This window comes from Poecile atricapillus, chromosome 24 (assembly GCF_030490865.1).
Source record: "Poecile atricapillus isolate bPoeAtr1 chromosome 24, bPoeAtr1.hap1, whole genome shotgun sequence".
In the NCBI taxonomy this organism is placed as follows: domain Eukaryota; kingdom Metazoa; phylum Chordata; class Aves; order Passeriformes; family Paridae; genus Poecile; species Poecile atricapillus.
In genome coordinates, this window is record NC_081272.1 from 6,525,558 (window position 1) to 6,541,881 (window position 16,324).

At 65.6% G+C, this 16,324-nt stretch overlaps 3 protein-coding genes across 8 annotated transcripts; 1 reads left to right on the forward strand and 2 right to left on the reverse strand.

Annotated features, from left to right (window-relative positions):
• Positions 1-1,363: 1,363 nt before the first annotated feature.
• On the forward strand, positions 1,364-8,653 carry EXTL1 (exostosin like glycosyltransferase 1). 4 transcript variants are annotated; one of them, XM_058856537.1, is made up of 12 exons: positions 1,364-2,014; positions 2,200-3,444; positions 6,005-6,098; positions 6,180-6,287; positions 6,658-6,777; positions 6,861-6,993; positions 7,080-7,198; positions 7,489-7,584; positions 7,672-7,758; positions 7,862-8,022; positions 8,096-8,225; positions 8,379-8,653. In XM_058856537.1, exons 2-12 carry the CDS (start codon positions 2,510-2,512, stop codon positions 8,517-8,519), a joined length of 2,124 nt encoding a protein of 707 aa, XP_058712520.1. In that variant the 5' UTR covers positions 1,364-2,014; positions 2,200-2,509; the 3' UTR covers positions 8,520-8,653. The 4 variants fall into 4 exon arrangements, with proteins under 4 accessions (XP_058712520.1, XP_058712521.1, XP_058712519.1 ...); XM_058856538.1 differs by having other exon boundaries at positions 8,442-8,653; XM_058856536.1 differs by having other exon boundaries at positions 6,709-6,777; positions 8,096-8,653.
• A 319-nt stretch (positions 8,654-8,972) lies between these two features.
• SLC30A2 (solute carrier family 30 member 2) lies at positions 8,973-11,749 on the reverse strand. The gene is made up of 8 exons (XM_058856539.1): positions 11,548-11,749; positions 11,233-11,408; positions 10,836-10,982; positions 10,409-10,562; positions 10,160-10,316; positions 9,922-10,027; positions 9,704-9,838; positions 8,973-9,293 (listed from the first exon to the last, which is right to left on the reverse strand). The coding sequence occupies exons 1-8, from the start codon at positions 11,595-11,597 to the stop codon at positions 9,148-9,150; spliced, it is 1,071 nt and encodes a 356-aa protein (XP_058712522.1). The 5' UTR covers positions 11,598-11,749; the 3' UTR covers positions 8,973-9,147.
• Positions 11,750-12,588: 839 nt separating this feature from the next.
• TRIM63 (tripartite motif containing 63) lies at positions 12,589-15,993 on the reverse strand. 3 transcript variants are annotated; one of them, XM_058856642.1, is made up of 9 exons: positions 15,790-15,993; positions 15,531-15,697; positions 14,326-14,491; positions 13,970-14,065; positions 13,594-13,827; positions 13,435-13,457; positions 13,118-13,242; positions 12,939-13,016; positions 12,589-12,841 (listed from the first exon to the last, which is right to left on the reverse strand). In XM_058856642.1, the coding sequence occupies exons 1-9, from the start codon at positions 15,946-15,948 to the stop codon at positions 12,831-12,833; spliced, it is 1,059 nt and encodes a 352-aa protein (XP_058712625.1). In that variant the 5' UTR covers positions 15,949-15,993; the 3' UTR covers positions 12,589-12,830. The 3 variants fall into 3 exon arrangements, with proteins under 3 accessions (XP_058712625.1, XP_058712623.1, XP_058712622.1); XM_058856640.1 differs by having other exon boundaries at positions 12,939-13,013; positions 14,326-14,494; XM_058856639.1 differs by having other exon boundaries at positions 14,326-14,494.
• Between the last annotated feature and the right edge of the window lie 331 nt (positions 15,994-16,324).

Below are 16,324 nucleotides of genomic sequence, written 5' to 3' on the forward strand. Positions count from 1 at the left end.
GGCGACAACTTCGGGGCTGCTCTGGGTTCAGGCTGAGCCTGTGGGGTTCACTGGGGGTCCTGTTCTGCACTGGGGACCCCCGCACTGGGCTCACAGCGTTCACAGGGAGCGTGTTTAACGGGATTAACTGGCCCACATTCCTGCTTGGCAATTCCTGTCACCCCACCAAGAGATCTCGTTCTGATTTGGGGGGTCAGGCCAGGCTGGGACCCCATCTCTGCCCCCTGAGAGGGTGAACCCCACATTCCGTGGGCCGAGGGCACTCCCTGGCTGTGCTGGGAGCTGGCCACGGATGCAGAAGGGCTCGTCCCCCCTAGCCCAGCACGGGGGTCACCGGCGACCGCGGGGGTCACTGGAACCCAGGGGTGTCACTGGTGGAGGTGGCCCCGGCTGTGTTTGGGTCACTGGAACCCAGGGGTGTCACTGCTGGAGGTGGCCCCGGCTGTGTTTGTGTCCCTGGAACCCAGGGGTGTCACTGGTGGAGGTGGCCCCGGCTGTGTTTGGGTCACTGGAACCCAGGGGTGTCACTGCTGGAGGTGGCCCCGGCTGTGTTTGGGTCACTGGAACCCAGGGGTGTCACTGCTGGAGGTGGCCCCGGCTGTGTTTGTGTCCCTGCTCCCCGCGGCTGCTCCGTGACCCCAGCGCTGCCCCCGCCCCTTTGGGGGTCCCCCGAGGCACGGAGGGGCGGGGGGCTGAGACCTGGGGATCCCGGGGGACACGGGGGACACGGGGATAGAGGGGACAGGAGGACAGGGGGACACGGGGATAGAGGGGACACGGGGACAGGGGGACACGGGATAGAGGGGACAGGGGGACAGGGGGACACGGGGACAGGGGGACACGGGGACAGGAGAACACGGGGACAGGAGGACACGGGATAGAGGGGACAGGGGGACACGGGGACACGGGGACAGGGGGACAGGGGGATAGAGGGGACAGGGGGACACGGGGACACGGGGATAGAGGGGACAGAGGGACAGGGGGACACGGGGACAGGAGGACACGGGATAGAGGGGACACAGGGACAGAGGGACACGGGGACAGGAGGACACTGGGACAGGAGGACACGGGGATAGAGGCGACAGGGGGACAGGGGGATAGAGGGGACACGGGGACACAGGGACAGGGGGACACGGGGACAGGAGCTCGGGTCGCTCCCCCGCCCCCCCGGGACCCTCCTGCGGGGATCTCGCCCCCCCTCCCGTCCCACAGGGGCGCGCGCCGGGGGCGGGGCTCCACGAGGACACGCCCACTCCCGTGCGGAATGAGCCAATGGGAGGCAGGGGGCGGGGCCAGTAGGGGAGGGGGCGGGGCCAGGGCCCCGGTAACAGATGCGGGCGGGGGGGCACGTGGGGGACGCGGGACCACCGGGACCGGCCGGACACGGGGACACGGACACACGGACACGGGGACACGGGGACACGGGGACACGGGGACACGGGGACACGGGGACAGCCAGCCCCGCGGGGATTGACAGGCGGACAGGGCACAGCCAGCTCCGGGAGGGAACAGGGAACTGGGCGGGACAGACAGACGGACGGACGAGGGACAGTCAGATCTGGGAGGGGACAGGGGACAGACAGTCCCGGTGGGACAGACGGATAGGGGACAGCCAGCTCCGAGGGGGACAGCGGGACAGTTAGCCCCCGAGGGGACACACAGACCCGGACAGGGGACAGCCGGTCCCGGGGGAGGGACAGGAGGACAGGAGCCGGCTGGGGTCTTGGCACCCCGGGGGGGGACACGGGAACAGAGCGCCCGGCGCAGGGACAGACGGACAAGGTGACAGGGGGGACGCACCCGCCCAGCGCCCCAGCCCCGGGAGCGGGGCTGTGCGGAGCCTCCCGCAGCGGCTCCTCCGCCCGGCCGCGCACCGGGAGCCCGACGGGGCGGCTCGGCGGCCGCTCCGCCGCCTTCCCCGGCCGGGGATGCAGCCCGGAGCCGCGGGCAGCCGGCGATCGGGGCTCCGGGACACGGCAGCCCGACACCCACCCGGGGCCGCGGCTGCCCGAAGGTAACGGGGGGACCGGGCAGGGAAGGAGCGAGGGAGAGAGGGGCTGCCGGGAGGGTTTATTCCCAGGGTTTTATTCCCAAGGGAGCTGGGGAGGGGGGTCCCGCCGCAGGGATGTGTGGAGCCACTTGTGGTGACACGGCTGGCAGCGACAGGACGGTGACGACGCGACCTCTCCCTTTCTCCAGGGATTTGAAGCTGGGTCAAGCCATGGAAGTGTCATTGTCGCGGCTCGGGGGCCCGGAGAAGTGAGCGGCTGCGACACCGGGGCACCGGGCTCTGCTCTGCAGCTGGACACCGGGACTGTCCCGAAAAAGCAGCGCAGCCCTGGGCAGAGCGGGCAGAAAGCGGGGTTTGGCACGGACTGCAAGGACACAGGACAATACCTGGGGACCAGGAGCCGTCCCACCACCCACCTGGGGCTGGGAACATCGGCCCCTTGACCGGACTCTGGCACCCATCCGAGCCCGATGAGGAGCTGGGGCTGCATGTGAACCTATGCAGACCAGGAAGAAATACATTTTCCTGACTTTCCTTGCCTCTTGGCTCCTGCTTTTCTTCTTCGGAGGGGATCAGCTGCGCCGTTTCGCTCCCTTTTCCGGGAGGAAAGCAGAAGCCCGGAGGAACTGGCCCCGCTGGACAGATCGGTCCCTCCTCAAAAGCTTTGCGGAGCCCGAGGAGCTGCAGAGGGATGAGGACCCTTCCCTGCTGTCCCCCCGGGAGCGGCGGGCAGCGTGGCTGAGCGCCTACAGCAGCAGCAGCTGCCGGATGGAAACCTGCTTCGACTTCTCCAGGTGTGAGAAGCACGGCTTCAAAGTGTTCACCTACCCCCAGGAGCGGGGCCAGCCCGTCTCGGAGACCTACGGCAAAATCCTCAGCTCCATCGAGCGCTCCCGCTACCACACCCTGGACCCCGAGGAAGCCTGTCTGTTCATCCTCAGCATCGACACCCTGGACCGCGACCACCTCTCGGGCCGCTACGTCCGCAACGTGGACGAGAAAATCCGCGGCTTTCCGCTCTGGAACGGCGGCCGGAACCACCTCATCTTCAACCTCTACTCGGGCACCTGGCCCAGCTACACCGGGGAGCTGGGCTTCGACATCGGCCAGGCCATCCTGGCCAAAGCCAGCTTCAGCACCGACAGCTTCAGGCCTGGCTTTGATATTTCCATCCCTCTGTTCTCCAAGGACCACCCGCAGCGCGGCGGGGACAAGGGCTGGCTGTTCCAGGACTCGGTGCCCCCCAAAAAGAAATATTTGTTGGTGTTCAAGGGGAAGCGGTACCTGACCGGCATCGGCTCCGGCACCCGGAACGCGCTGCACCACATCCACAACGGGAAGGACATCATCTCCCTCACCACCTGCAAGCACGGCAAGGACTGGGAGAAGCACAAGGACACGCGCTGTGACAAGGATAACGTGGACTATGAAAGGTGAGTCAGAGTTGGGGCAGGAAAGGAGGGTCTGGGGCCATGGGATACCCCACAAATGTTCCTGGACCTCCAGAGAGGGGAGTTTTGGGTTCTCCTGGAATGGATTTCACTGCACAGTGGGGAGTGAGGCGCTGACTGCTCAGGGCTTTCCTGCTCTGTATTAAAGTTGGAGTAATCTGGCGAGAGCAGCTCTTATCTGCAATCGCTGCCACCGCCTCTAATACGATTTCCCTTTTTCCGAACGCTGATGAATGACGCTTTTCTTCTCCCCCCTCCCGCTCTCCCCCAACATAAACGTTTCTCTTGGAGATGAGCCCGAAACGTCCCCCCCTCACTGGCTCCACTGAAAATCCCACAAAACTGGAGGGTCTGTGGTGTCCCAGTGTGGGCAGCCCCAGTTAATTGGCAGTGGTGGGTGGAGGTCCCCCTGCAAATGGACGTGGTGGCAGCAGCGTGTGATGGAAACACCGCTGGAAAAATTTGGGGTACAAAGTTCTGTGAGTTTGGGGGGTTCCATTCTGCAGGGACACACGCCAGCTCCTCATCTCCCCATCCAACTACTCGGGACCCATCACCAGCTGCAGAATCAGGGCTGGTAAACACAGACCCCGGCCCAGAGCCGATGTGCAGGTCCCCATCCCTGCCAGGGGACATCCCCCAGGCACCCGGCTGGAGAGCAGATGGGGAGAGGCCACGTTGGGCATCATCCTCAAAGCGTCTTAGGAGGTGCTGGGAGGTAAAAGTGGAACTGGGGTGCTGGCACTGGGATTAGCTGGGGCTTTGGGATGGGTCATGGCCCAGCAGGGTCAGCACTTGCAGCAAAGTCTTTTTTGGGATGGGGACAGTGGGGTTGGCAGGGCAGGGGGCTCAAGGTCAGCCCCAAGCTGTGCCAAGGGGCAGCGGGATGAGAATTCCCCACCCAGGTAATCCCCTAATGCTGTTTGCAAATACAGGGGGATTTACACCTCTCCCAGGATGGCTTTGGGCAGGGGATCGATGGCGAGCACGTGGCGGCTGCTCCTGTGTGACCCCGAGCCTCCTCCTGTGGGACACCGGGCAAAAAACCACCGGCATCTCCGTGAGAGCCAGCTCTGCCCGAGCTCCCGCGGGGATCGGTGCCCTCCTGCCCGAGGAGATGTTCCCAGGCTCGGACAAGGGGCCAGGCCAGCGGGGAGGGGACAAAGTGACACCCCGGCAGCCCCGGTGTGTAGGGTGGAGGCAGCTCGGGGAGCAGAGGAAGGCCCTGCTGGGGGTTCCATCATCCTCCTCATGCCCGAGGGGCTGCCCCAAACAATCCGGTTCTGTTCTGGGATAAAGGGCGGCTTGTGGCCGCGTTCGGAGCAGCCAGCGCGGGCTGGGAAAGGCTCTGCGGAGCCGCCGGTGCCGGTGGCACCGTGCCCGGCCGGAGCCACGGAGGGGCCCGGCCAAGGGGGAGCGGCGGGCGCCCGTCCCGGCTCCTGACAAAACAAGGAAGCCCTGACGGCGATTGCCAGGAAACCGCAACGCGTCAGGAGCGAAGTATTTCCATCGGGAGGCTTCGGCCCCGCAGCCCGGCCGGCGCCAGCCTCCCCACGGCGAGGGGAAGCGGCTCCCGCTGCCCTCCCAGCCCCGGCAGCATCGGGGTCACCGAGGAGCGGTGACAGCCGGGTCTGGCCCCGGGGATGTCGCTGCTGTGGTTTCCCGGCGGGGTCTGGGCGCTGTTCGAGCCGCTGTCACCCCTCTGCTTGCACTGGAGTTTGGGGGTCGAGGTTTTTGGCATCCTTTGGAGACATTGGGGAGGTTCATCCAGAGGCGGATTTTATTGTAAAGCTCTGTGCCTTGGCATCGGGGCTCATTTCCCAAATGTGGTGACACAGCCTCAGCTCCCACCAGCAGGGTCCCAGCGCAGGGACACCCTTCCTCCGGGGACCAACACATTTCAAGGGCTCTTCTTGACCTCCCAACCACCCGGACCATGCGAGTCCCCCCCGGCCCAGCCCATCCAGGACCGGCTGCCCCTCCCCTCGGGCAGGAACAGACGGGGTCTGTCCCGACCTAAAGTCAATATTGGATTTTCCGGCGCGGCCGCAGGGACCGAGCCTCTCCCCAGCACGGCACAGAAGGGGCTTTGACAGCCCCACGGGCGAGCCCGGCCGGGGGGGCCGCTCTGCCGGCACCCACAGCAGCCCCCGGGCGCTGCCAGGGCGGGCAGGGCTGGTCCTGCCCAGCGAGTCTGGGCACGGCACAGGAGTCGCTGCAGTTTCGGGCTCGGGGGTTCGGGTGGTGGCCTTGCTTGGGGTGTCATCGCTGGAGGGTGGGAGGAGCTGGGTGGCGCCTTTGAAGGGCGCTGGGGTCCTACCCTGACCCCCCTTCTTTAAGGGATGCCCGGGTACGTCCGTTCATCACCCAGGAGCTCTCTGCTCACACAATACCAGGGATGTTCAGAGCCAAAATCAGTCCAAACCCATCCCAACCCTGCCCTGGGATGGCTCCACACCTGCCAGGTGCCAGCAGCAGCTCCAGGGATGCTCACAGGAGGGGAGGGGGCCACGCCTGACCCCCGCCCCATCTCCCACACCAGGTTTGACTACCAGGAGCTGCTGCACAACTCCACCTTCTGCATCGTGCCCCGGGGCAGGCGCCTGGGCTCCTTCCGCTTCCTCGAGGCTCTGCAGGTACAGGGTGGGCAGGGGGATGAAGGGACCCCCTCAGCGGGGCCCGGGGGCTCTGTCCCAGCCTGCGGGGTCCCTCCACAGGCCGCCTGCATCCCGGTGCTGCTGAGTGACGGCTGGGAGCTGCCCTTCGCCGAGGCCATCGACTGGGGCAGAGCTGCTGTCGTGGGCAGCGAGAGGCTCCTGCTGCAGGTACCGGCTCCAGATCCTGCCCCACGCCAGGCACCGGACCCCCAATCCTAACGCCGGTGCTGGTGGAGCTCTCAGCCGAGTTTGGGGGTGAACCCCTGGCAGCTGAGCTCCCGTGGGCAGATGCAGCAGGGTCTGACCCAGCCTGGGGTGGGGGTCCCACTGCAGCTGCAGCCCTGGGGCACCGTTCATCTCGGGGGGAAGGTGGGAAGCATCTTCCAGGCACAAACCCTCGGGAATCCCGGGCCTGATCCTGCTCCAGCGAGAGGAGATGCAGCCCCACAGGGGGAGGGTGGCATCACAGGGGCTGTCCCTGGGGACACGGAGCCTCTGGGGGAAGCTGAGGTGAGCACCCCGTGCTCCCTTGGTGCAGATCCCCTCCGCCGTGCGCTGCATCCACCCGGAGCGTGTCCTGGCTTTCCAGCAGCAGACCCAGTTCCTGTGGGATGCCTACTTCTCCTCCGTGGACAAGATCGTGCACACCACGCTGGAGGTGAGCCCCCCACCCCGAGCCCCCCTCCCCAGCTGCCAGGGCCACAGCCGGGGTGCTGGGAGCATCACTCGGGCCTCTGGCAGATCATCAAGGACCGGCTGTCTCCACCCCGCTCCCGCTCCCGTTTCCTCTGGAACACTCTGCCCGGGGGGCTCCTGGTCCTGCCTGACTTCTCCACCCACCTCGGGGATTTTCCCTTCTACTACCTGCAGCACGGTAGGATCCTGCCTGCCCCGGCTGAGTGCGGCGAACCCCGGCCATGCCACAACACTTCTCCTTTCCCTTTCCCACCCTTTTTTCAGGCTACAGCCCCTCCAAGAAGTTCACGGCTTTCATCCGGGCGGCCTCGCAAGCAGGGTCGTTGTCCCAGCCCATCCTCAGGCTCATCCAAGCCGTCTCCGGATCCCAGTACTGCGCCCAGGTAGGAGGAGCTGGGGTCAGGGGGTGGGTGCAGCTCCCAGGGATCCTGTGGGGTGACGGGGCTGGGTCCTGTGGGTCGGAGAGGGGATGGGTGGGTTTAGGGCTGGAGGGAGTGGCTGATGGTGTCACCTTTGGGTGGGCAGAGCTCTGTCCGCAGCCCTCTGCGGTGGAGGTGGGACCACCTGGGAGTTTATCCTGGCCCAAAGTACCACGAGATGGTTTGGGGATGGGCTGGGCTGGAGCAGTGAGCCCACCAAAGCCCTCTGGCCACACCTGTCCTCCCTCTTGCAGATCGTGGTCCTGTGGAGCTGCGAGAAGGCGCCACCCCCGAGCGGGAAATGGCCCCAGAGCACCGTGCCTCTGACCATCATCCAGGGCAGGAGGAAGGTGAGAGGGGAGGGACCTGGGACACGGGCAGGGAGCCGGAGCAGCCGCCCCAGGGCACAGCCCCACCTGTGTGTCCTCCCTCCACAGCTCAGCGAGCGCTTCTTCCCCTTCGAGGCCATCCAGACGGACGCGGTGCTGAGCCTGGACGAGGACACCAGCCTCTCCACCAGCGAGGTGAGGCTCCGGCTCCCTCGGACGCTCAGTGGGGCTGTCCCCGTGTCCCCACATCCTCCAGGGGGTGGGTGACCCTGCAGTGGTGACACCGTGCCCGTGCCAGGTGGACTTCGCCTTCTCGGTGTGGCGCAGCTTCCCCGAGCGCATCGTGGGCTTCCCCACCCAGAGCCACTTCTGGGACCCCGAGCAGGGGCGCTGGGGCTACACCTCCAAATGGACCAACGAGCTCTCCATCATCCTCACCGCCGCCGCCTTCTACCACAGGTACCCGGCCCGGGGCTGCTGGGGCCGGGGGGCTCGGCACATCCCGCCCCTCACCCCGTTCTCCCCCTCGCAGGTATTACCACAGCCTCTTCACCGAGTACCTGCCCGCGGGGCTGCGGGAGCTGGTGGACGGGCTGGCCGCCTGCGAGGACATCCTGATGAACGTCCTGGTGGCCGCTGTCACCAAGCTGCCACCCATCAAGGTGAGCCAGCGGAAACAGCACAAGGAGGCGGCGGCTCAGCAGGCGGAGTGCGGGGAGGGGGCTGCGGGGACCCCCCTGCCCGGTGCCCCGAGCCCCTCGGCCCCGCACGGTGCCCGGGTGAAGGGCACGGCCGGCAGCCGGCGTTTCTCCCAGCGGCAGGACTGCCTCAACCAGTTGGCCGACTGGTTTGGCTACATGCCCCTGGTGTCCTCCCAGCTGCGCCTCGACCCCGTCCTCTTCAAGGACCAGGTCTCCATCCTGCGCAAGAAATACCCGAGCCTGGAGAAGGCGTGAGGGTGCCGGGGTCGGGCCGGTTCCCGGTGTCCCGTTCCCGGCGCTCGGAGCCCTCCGGGAGCAGGCGGTCGCTGCTGCTGACGGGGTTTTACTCGTTAATGGCTTTTACCAGTGCAATAAAGGAGGGTGGAGAGGAGGGATCCGGATGGTGGCTGTGGGATGTGTGGGGAGCTCTGGGAGCTCTGGGAGCACCAGCTTTTGGGTGCTCCGACACTTCTGCTGTCGGCACGCCGGGAATAACCCGGGCAGCTCCCCCAGCCCTGGGGGGAGGGAGAGTCCTTCAGCTTCCCGAGGGCAAACAGAGGAGCGATAAGAGGAGTTTGTGACCTCCCTCCCTCCCTCCCGCTGGGTCCCCCGCAGTCCCTGGGCAGCCCCAGCGCCCCATTGCCTCGCAGCGCTCCCCGGAGAAGGGAAAAGGGGTGCTTCAGCTGTCTTTCCTCCCAGCTGAATATAAACAGGGAATATTAGGTGGCCTCCAACAGCCACTCTCAGGCTGCCACAGCCCCGCGTCTGTCCTTGGCTCCTACAGATACCGGAGATAACACCCAGACCCAACATCCCCCCACACAGCCCCGTGTGCTCTGCTTTATTTTCCACACATGGGAAGTGTCCCCGGGACTCCAGGGAGTCAGTCGCGGGGGGGCTGGCATTCCCGGCAGTCCCGCATCTCCTCGGAGTAGCTCTCCACCTGGATGGTGGTGGTGTGGAAGCGGAAGGCGCCCTGCAGCCGGGAGCTGGCCTCCTCCAGCACCTCCTGCGCGCTGGCAGCCGCGTCTGCGGGGGGAAAACCTGGGGATGTCGGGCTGGGGGGGACCCCGACCCTCCCCGCCCGACACTGTGACACTCACTGATGGCGATGTGCCCCGAGAGCAGATCTGAGCCCCCCTGGTGACACTCACTGATGGCGATGTGCCCCGAGAGCAGATCTGAGCCCCCTGTCCCTCCCCTGGTGACACTCACTGATGGCTCTGATCCCCCTGTCCCTCCCTGGTGATGCTCACTGATGGCTCTGATCCCCCTGTCCCTCCCTGGTGATGCTCACTGATGGCGATGTGCACCGAGAGCTGCTCTGAGCCCCCTGTCCCCCTCTGGTGACACTCACTGATGGCTCTGAGCCCCTGTCCCTCCCCCGGTGACATTCACTGATGGCTCTGATCCCCTGTCCCCCCCCTGGTGACACTCACTGATGGCGATGTGCACCGAGAGCAGTGGCTGTGCCGCTGTCAGTGCCCAGATGTGCAGGCTGTGCACGGCCTCCACGCCCCGCACCGCCAGCAGCGTCTCCCGCACCGCGTTGAAATCCATCCCTTTGGGGGTCCCTGCGGGGGCAGAGCCGCGGGAGCTGCAGGGACGGGACCCGCGGCATCCCCGGGTGACCCCCCCTCCCCTCGGGGGTCCCTACCCTCCATGAGGACCAGGAGGACGTCGCGGAGGATGGTCAGCGTCGTGCCCAGCACCAGCGCGGAGAAGAGGAAGGTGCAGATGGGATCCACGTACTTGTACTCGGGCTGGAGGGGGTGGCAGGGGGTGAGACCCCCCCGGCACCGTCACCAAACCCCAAATCCCCATCGGGACCAGCAGGGCGGGCACACAGTCCCGCCCAGGAGCCGCTGTCCCCGTGTCCCCAGCACCACCCAGACCTTGAAGAAGATGATGTAGGAGGCGATGAGGACTCCGACGCTCTGCAGCAGGTCCCCCACGACGTGGACGAAGGCGGCGCGGACGCTGGCGTTGGGCTGCTCGCCGCCTGCCCCGTGGCTGTGGCCGTGCCCCGGCTGGTGCAGGGCCACCCCCATCCTGCGGGCAGGGCACCGCTGCCACCCCGGGGCCCACCGGGCTCAGGGAGGGGACAGCCCGGGGTGGGGCAGGGCTCGTGTGGCCGTACGTACACGATGTTGACGGCCACGGCGCAGGCGGAGGTGATGAGCATGACCCCACCCTCGATGTCGTAGTCACCCGAGAGCAGGCGCTGGGCCCCCAGGTAGACCAGGACCCCCGTCACCACCCAGATGGAGAGCACGGAGAGCAGAGCCCCCAGGATCTCTGCGGAGAGACCCCCCCCTCACATTGCTGCTTCACAGCCGGGCCACCCCGAGCACCGTTCCGGGCTCCCCGGCTGTGTTTGGGCTCAGCGAGAGCCCCCGGCCCTCACCCCCGGGGATGTTCCTTGCACAGGGCTGGCAGCGCCTCTGCCTTGCTCTGTTGGCGGTGCCAGGACTTTGCCAGGGCTCCCCAGGCCCCTCAGGGCACCCCAAAACCCCGTGGTTCGCGCGGGGGGTGCTCCGGTGGCATCCCCAGGGCGCTGCCCCGCGTTACCTGCCCGGTGCCATCCGAAATTCATGGTTTTGGTGGGGGGGCGTGAGGACACCCAGAGCGAGAAGAGGCTGATCATGATGCTGGCAAAATCCGTCAGGAGGTGGGCAGCGTCCGTCAGGATGGCCAGGCTGTGTGCCAGGTACCCGCCTGCGGACACGGGGCATCGGGGGGACATCGGGGGGACATCGGGGGGACATCAGGGGGACATCGGGGGGACATCAGGGGGACGTGGCAGGGGTCTTTCCCCGAGCTGCTCACAGATCAGCTCGCCCCGTGCCACAGTGGGGTCCCCACGGGGTGTTTTGACCCCACAGCAGGGAATCAGGACAAGGGGGGCTCTGGGCAGCCACTCGGGGTGACCCCACTGGGACCACCCCGAGGGACCCCCGGCACTCACCCACGGCTTCCCCCACCATGAAGAAGAGGCAGATGCCAGCGGCCAGGTAGAGCTTCCTGCGTGTCCGCTGCTGCTGGCCGGGGTGGCCGTGGGTCCCCCGCGTGTGGCAGTGCTGGCCACGCCGTGTCCCCAGCTCCAGCGCTGCCGCCTGTCCCCGCACGGCCCCCGCACAGGACCTGCCGGCCAAAGCACTGCTTGGGGCTTTGGGGGACCCCGAATGCTCCCCCCAGCCCTTTCCCCGGCCAGACCCCACTCGGGGGCCGCGCAGCAAAGAGGGGACAGGACACCCCCAGCCCCCCCCGGGCACCCCCGTACCCGCCTGTGCCCTCGCTCAGGAGATGCCGCTTCTCGTCGCCGGCTGCCATCCTCCTCCGGCTCGGGGGCTCGGCGCGGTCACCCCGGCGTGTGGCCGGCGCTGGTGGCAGCCGGTGGCCTCGGCTCGTGTGAAGAGCCGGGATTCGTGTGCAAATCCCGGCTGGAGGAGGGACGGCCAAGCCGGCTGCAAAGCGCCCTCGGAGCCTGCCCCGGGCTGGGCCCCCTCGGCCGCCACCCGGGGGGATGCTGGGGTGGGGGGGATTGTTCTGGAACCCCCCCAGAGCGTTCCCCAGGAGCCGCACAGCCGGGCTGGGTGCAGCCCCCGAGGCAGAGGGGGATGGAGCATCCCCATGTCCCCCTCCAAAGGCACGCGGTGATCCCCCCGCTCCCCTCCCCGCTTTGGGGAGCCCTCGGAACCCCCCAGTTTAGATCCAGACATGTGGTGGATAAGCCCGGACCCGCCTCCACAGCAGGGGCTCCTGTCCCCCCACCCTTAATTACTCTGGGGCTAATTGCACTTGTGGCTCAGCTCTGGGCGCTGCCTCAGTTTCCCCCCTCGGCCCCCACTTATGTTTTTGCAGGAGAAACGCATTTATGGGGTACTTTAGCGTTTAGGATGTATATTTGCATTTATGATGTATTTTTTTTCATCCAGGGTGTATTTTTGAGCTCGGTCAGCAGCAAACCAGCAGCTCCATGCCAAGATCATCCCCATTTCGGGGGCTGGCCCAGCCTGGAGCATCCTCAGCGTCCCCGTGCCACATCTCCAGCCCAGGGCAAGCTCTGGACAGGGCATCCCATCCCCAGGAGATAAATCCTGCCCCGTGCCGACCTGTCACATCCCGGGCAGCCGGCCAGGAGCGGCTGCCAGCGCTGCCAGAGGTGCTAATGAGGCTGGAAATTAAGAGGTGTCCCTCTGCCACCCCGGGTGCTGCCAGGGACACCCTGATGGCACCAGCCCGGCAAACCCATCCCCGGTGCCCACCGCGGGGCCACTGGCGAGCCGAGAGCAAGAGGCGAGGAAGAAAATAACCACCCAAAGCAGCAGCAGCAGTTTTCTTTACAAAATACACCAATTTCAAATCCGTGACAATTATATACAAAAGAAGGGAATTATAAAACGTGCGGAATTATCCTATTTGCACCCGTATAGAAAAGTGTCCTGTGCTGGAGCAGGAGCCGGCTCGCCAGGTCCCTGCCGTGTGTCCCCCCTGCATCCCAAATCCGTCGCCGGACATCCTGTGCCCGGGGGCGTTTCTCCCTCGCCGGCAACGTTGCTGTGGCTACAGGGAAGCTGCCGAGGGAGAGGATGAGAAGATGAAGGAGTGCCCAAGCCCCCAGAGCTCCCCCATGGGTGCTGGAGGCTCCTGGGGAGGTGGGTTCAGCCTTACCCATCGCTGTCCTCTCGGGCGCTGCGTTCTCTTCCACCTCTTCTTCCTCGCCATCAAAGTATTCCTCATCTTCCTCTGCTGCAAACAAGCGGCCAAAGGTCACCGGGAGCCACCGGGAAAAGCAACGGGTGTCACCGGCAGGGTGGGAGTCGGTAAAGGGACACTGGGGGCTGAATTACCAGGGTCGAAGTCCAAGGCGTGGACGGCCTCGGTGAGGTGGTCCAGGCTCACGGAGAAGGCGTCCATGCTCTCATAGCCCTGCTCGATCTTGTCCAGGCGACCACCCTTGGAGGCCTCCACGATCCTGGGCAGGGAGAGCACGGAGAGGGGTGTGTGTGTGTGTGTGTGTGTGTGTGTCCCTGTCCCCTCGCTGGGCTGGGGACAGTGGGGCACCAGGGCAGGGGCTCTGGGCATCCCCCACCCGCCAAGTCCTGCCCGCGGGGTTTGGATCGGGGAGATTGTCCCAGTTTGAGATTGCCCCAGTTTGAGCACTTACGTTTTTATGAGCTGCTTGGCGTTCTGTGGAGAGAGAGAGAAGGGGAAGGAGGAGGAGGAGGAGAGGGAGGAGAAGGAGGTGAGCGAAGCCACAGCAGCCACCAGGTCGTGCCCAGCAGTGGGAGCCCCGGCGGGGAGGGGGCAGCTTTGGGGGTCTCACCATGAGGAAGGCGGCTCCCCCCGTCTCCTCGGCTGCCTGGATGGCTGTCTCCACCAGCCGGCTCGACTTCTCGAGCTGCTCCTTGTACTGGCAGATGAGGCTCTGGATGAAGGCGGTCTTGTCCGCCTGCTCCTGGGAGATGCGCTGCAGCAGCTCCGCCTTCTTCTCCTCCAGCAGCGCTGCCAGGGCATCAAAGCGAGCGCAGAGCTCCCTCTTGGCCGCCTCGCTGTTCTCCTGCGGGGACAAGGGACAAGCGATGCCACCTCTGTGTCCCCCCGGCGCCTGCAGCACCCCAAGGCTTCTCTGCCCCATGGCCATGCCGGGCTCAGGGTTCACCCCCGGGTTTTTGGGGGGCTCCTTTTCCCTCTTTCCTCACCTCGGTGCTCTGGCAGGAGTCCTCCAGCTGGGAGATGATGGTCTGGATCCGATCATTCCCCGCCACGAGCATGGAGATGCAGTTGTTCAGCTCAGTCTGGTGGGGGACACAGAGAAATTTTAACTCGTGTGGAGCCAGGAACTTCTCCCATCCCAGCACAGGGACGGGCTGGGCATTGCTCATCCCCAGCTCTGCTCGCCCTCATCCCTCACCAGCTCTAAATATAGCCTGTCTCCTGGGCAGTCACCCGGGGCTATTAATACCCCGTGAGCAGTCCCGCTGTTATTTGTGACTGTCCTGGCTCAGCGCATCGCCGTGTCCCCCGCAGCCCCCCCGGGTCCCCCCCTCCACGGCACCTTCTGGCCCTGGAAGACGCTTTCCAGAGGGGCCACCTCGCAGTCCTTGTGGGCACCGAAGACTTTGCACATGGAGCAGGTGGGGACCTCGCAGGTGACGCAGTAGATGTTGATCCGCTCGTCCTCGTGCTCCTTGCACTTGGGGTGCTCCCCCTTTTTCAGCGGCCTGCTGGAGAGGATGGCACGGCCACGGTGACACCACGGTGACATCCACACCAGGGTGATGTCCCTGCTGCAGGGACACCCCTGCCACCGTGGTGACACCCCCACCACCACCCCAAAATTAAGAGATTCTGGAAGAAAAGGGGCCGGATCCTGACATAATCCCACTGCTGTTCCTCTGGGAGCCACCTTTGCCTCTGGAAAGCCCCGTAGGTCCCAGCTGAAGCCACCATGGCTGGGCATGGCAGCGGGTGGCACTGGGGACAGGGGGGCTGCGGTCCAGAGGCGCTGCACCAGTGCCTAATTTTAGCCTTGAGCTGCCCGGATTTATTGTCACCCATCGTGTGACAGGGGTGGGGACACCCAGAAACCCCCGGGGGGTCCCAGACAGGGGGTGCAGCTCAGTTGTCCCATCCACAGCAAGGAGGGACATGGGGACAAGCTCTGAAAGAGGGACAGACCCCCCCCCTCGGCCCCCCCAGCAGCACCGGACACCTGCCACGTGCCATCGTCCCCGTCCCCATGGCTCTCACACAATATTTACAGGGGAATTTGGCTGGGGCCACTGCTCTGCCTCGAGAGCCTGTGTCCCCTCTGTCCCCACCCCCCAGCTTCATGATTGTACCCACTGGAGCCCCCCCAAACTGTCCCTCTGCCCCTTATCAGCCTCAGTGCCTGCTGTCACGAGCAGAGCCTGGATTCGCTCCCCACACCTCTTATCTCCCACAGAATGTTCCAGAAAGAGCACTCGGGGGGCAGCAGGACGTCCCCAGCTGCCACCACCCCTCCAGCGACAGCCAGAGGCACAAACTGCTGTGGGCAGAGGGGAGAACGGGTTGGAGGAGGAAGTTTTGAGTAGCAGGAGGAAGATTTTGGTGGAGGGAGGAAGATTTGAGTCAGGAAAAGATCACTGAGCAGAAGAACCCCCAGGTGCGACCTCTTGGGGTCTCAGTGCTGGTGCTGGGGCATGGCAGGGGGCCACCCCCGTGTCCCAATGTCCCCATATCCCCATGTCCCCCCCATCCACGACCACCTGAGCCCACCTGGAGCACTCCTGCTTGTAGATGTCGATGATGTTCTCCACCAGCAGGTTCCTCTGCAGCCCGTAGACTCCGTGGCGATCCAGCAGCACCTCGTGGCGGCACGAAGGGCACCGGAACCGGCCCCCCGAAATCAAACTGCCCCGGCTCTGCCAGTACGGGTTGGCAGCCTGGGAGGGCAAGATGAACATCGGGGGGTCCATCAGTATCCCCAAAATATCCCGGTGCCCCCCAGCCTGGGAGTGGGGACGGGGATCCTCACCTGGAAGACGTCGTTGGCGCACTTGCGGCAGAGGTTGTGCTGGCAGGGCAGGATCACCACCGGCTTGCTGAACATCTCCAGGCAGATGGGGCAGATGAGCTGCTTCTCCAGGCTCTCCATGGGGCTGCCATCCTGCAGGATACCGGCTTGGAAATCCATGGGCTCCTCGGTGCTCTCCTCTCAGCGCTCTCGCTGCCGGCGCCCCGAGCCCCGCTATTTATAAATCGCCGCCTGTCACGCGGATCGCGACAGTCGGTGTCGGGTGTCGGGGGACAGCACCTGTCACACGGTGCTGAACCATCGCGAAGGGCCGGTAAACAAGATGGGCACAGGCTGTCCAGGAGGTGCTGCCCGCCCGTGCCGTGGACGTGTCCAGGCTGGAGCTGTAAACAGGGCCCCGCCGCACACCCTGAGACCAGCACCGACCCCAAAACAGCACCAGAGAGGGGGCGAGGAGGGGCACACGCCAGCCCTGTGGCCATGGGGACATTGTGATGCTTCCAGAAACCAGGCTGAGCTGGGCCAGCTGCAGCAG

What these genes read in the sequence shown, in the direction of transcription:
- SLC30A2 (XM_058856539.1), bottom strand. Translation starts at nt 11,597, where the DNA reads ATGGCAGCCGGCGACGAGAAGCGGCATCTCCTGAGCGAGGGCACAGGC. An exon ending in CTGAGCGAGGGCACAGGCGG is followed by an intron (nt 11,409 to 11,547) that starts GTACGGGGGTGC and finishes TTTGGCCGGCAG; the next exon opens with GTCCTGTGCGGGGGCCGTGC. An exon ending in CCTACATCATCTTCTTCAAG is followed by an intron (nt 10,028 to 10,159) that starts GTCTGGGTGGTG and finishes CACCCCCTCCAG; the next exon opens with CCCGAGTACAAGTACGTGGA.
- TRIM63 (XM_058856639.1), bottom strand. Translation starts at nt 15,948, where the DNA reads ATGGATTTCCAAGCCGGTATCCTGCAGGATGGCAGCCCCATGGAGAGC. An exon ending in GCGCCAACGACGTCTTCCAG is followed by an intron (nt 15,698 to 15,789) that starts GTGAGGATCCCC and finishes TTGCCCTCCCAG; the next exon opens with GCTGCCAACCCGTACTGGCA. An exon ending in ACTCCTGCCAGAGCACCGAG is followed by an intron (nt 13,828 to 13,969) that starts GTGAGGAAAGAG and finishes TTGTCCCCGCAG; the next exon opens with GAGAACAGCGAGGCGGCCAA.
- EXTL1 (XM_058856535.1), top strand. Translation starts at nt 2,510, where the DNA reads ATGCAGACCAGGAAGAAATACATTTTCCTGACTTTCCTTGCCTCTTGG. An exon ending in GCGAGAGGCTCCTGCTGCAG is followed by an intron (nt 6,288 to 6,657) that starts GTACCGGCTCCA and finishes CCCTTGGTGCAG; the next exon opens with ATCCCCTCCGCCGTGCGCTG. An exon ending in CCAGCCTCTCCACCAGCGAG is followed by an intron (nt 7,759 to 7,861) that starts GTGAGGCTCCGG and finishes TGCCCGTGCCAG; the next exon opens with GTGGACTTCGCCTTCTCGGT.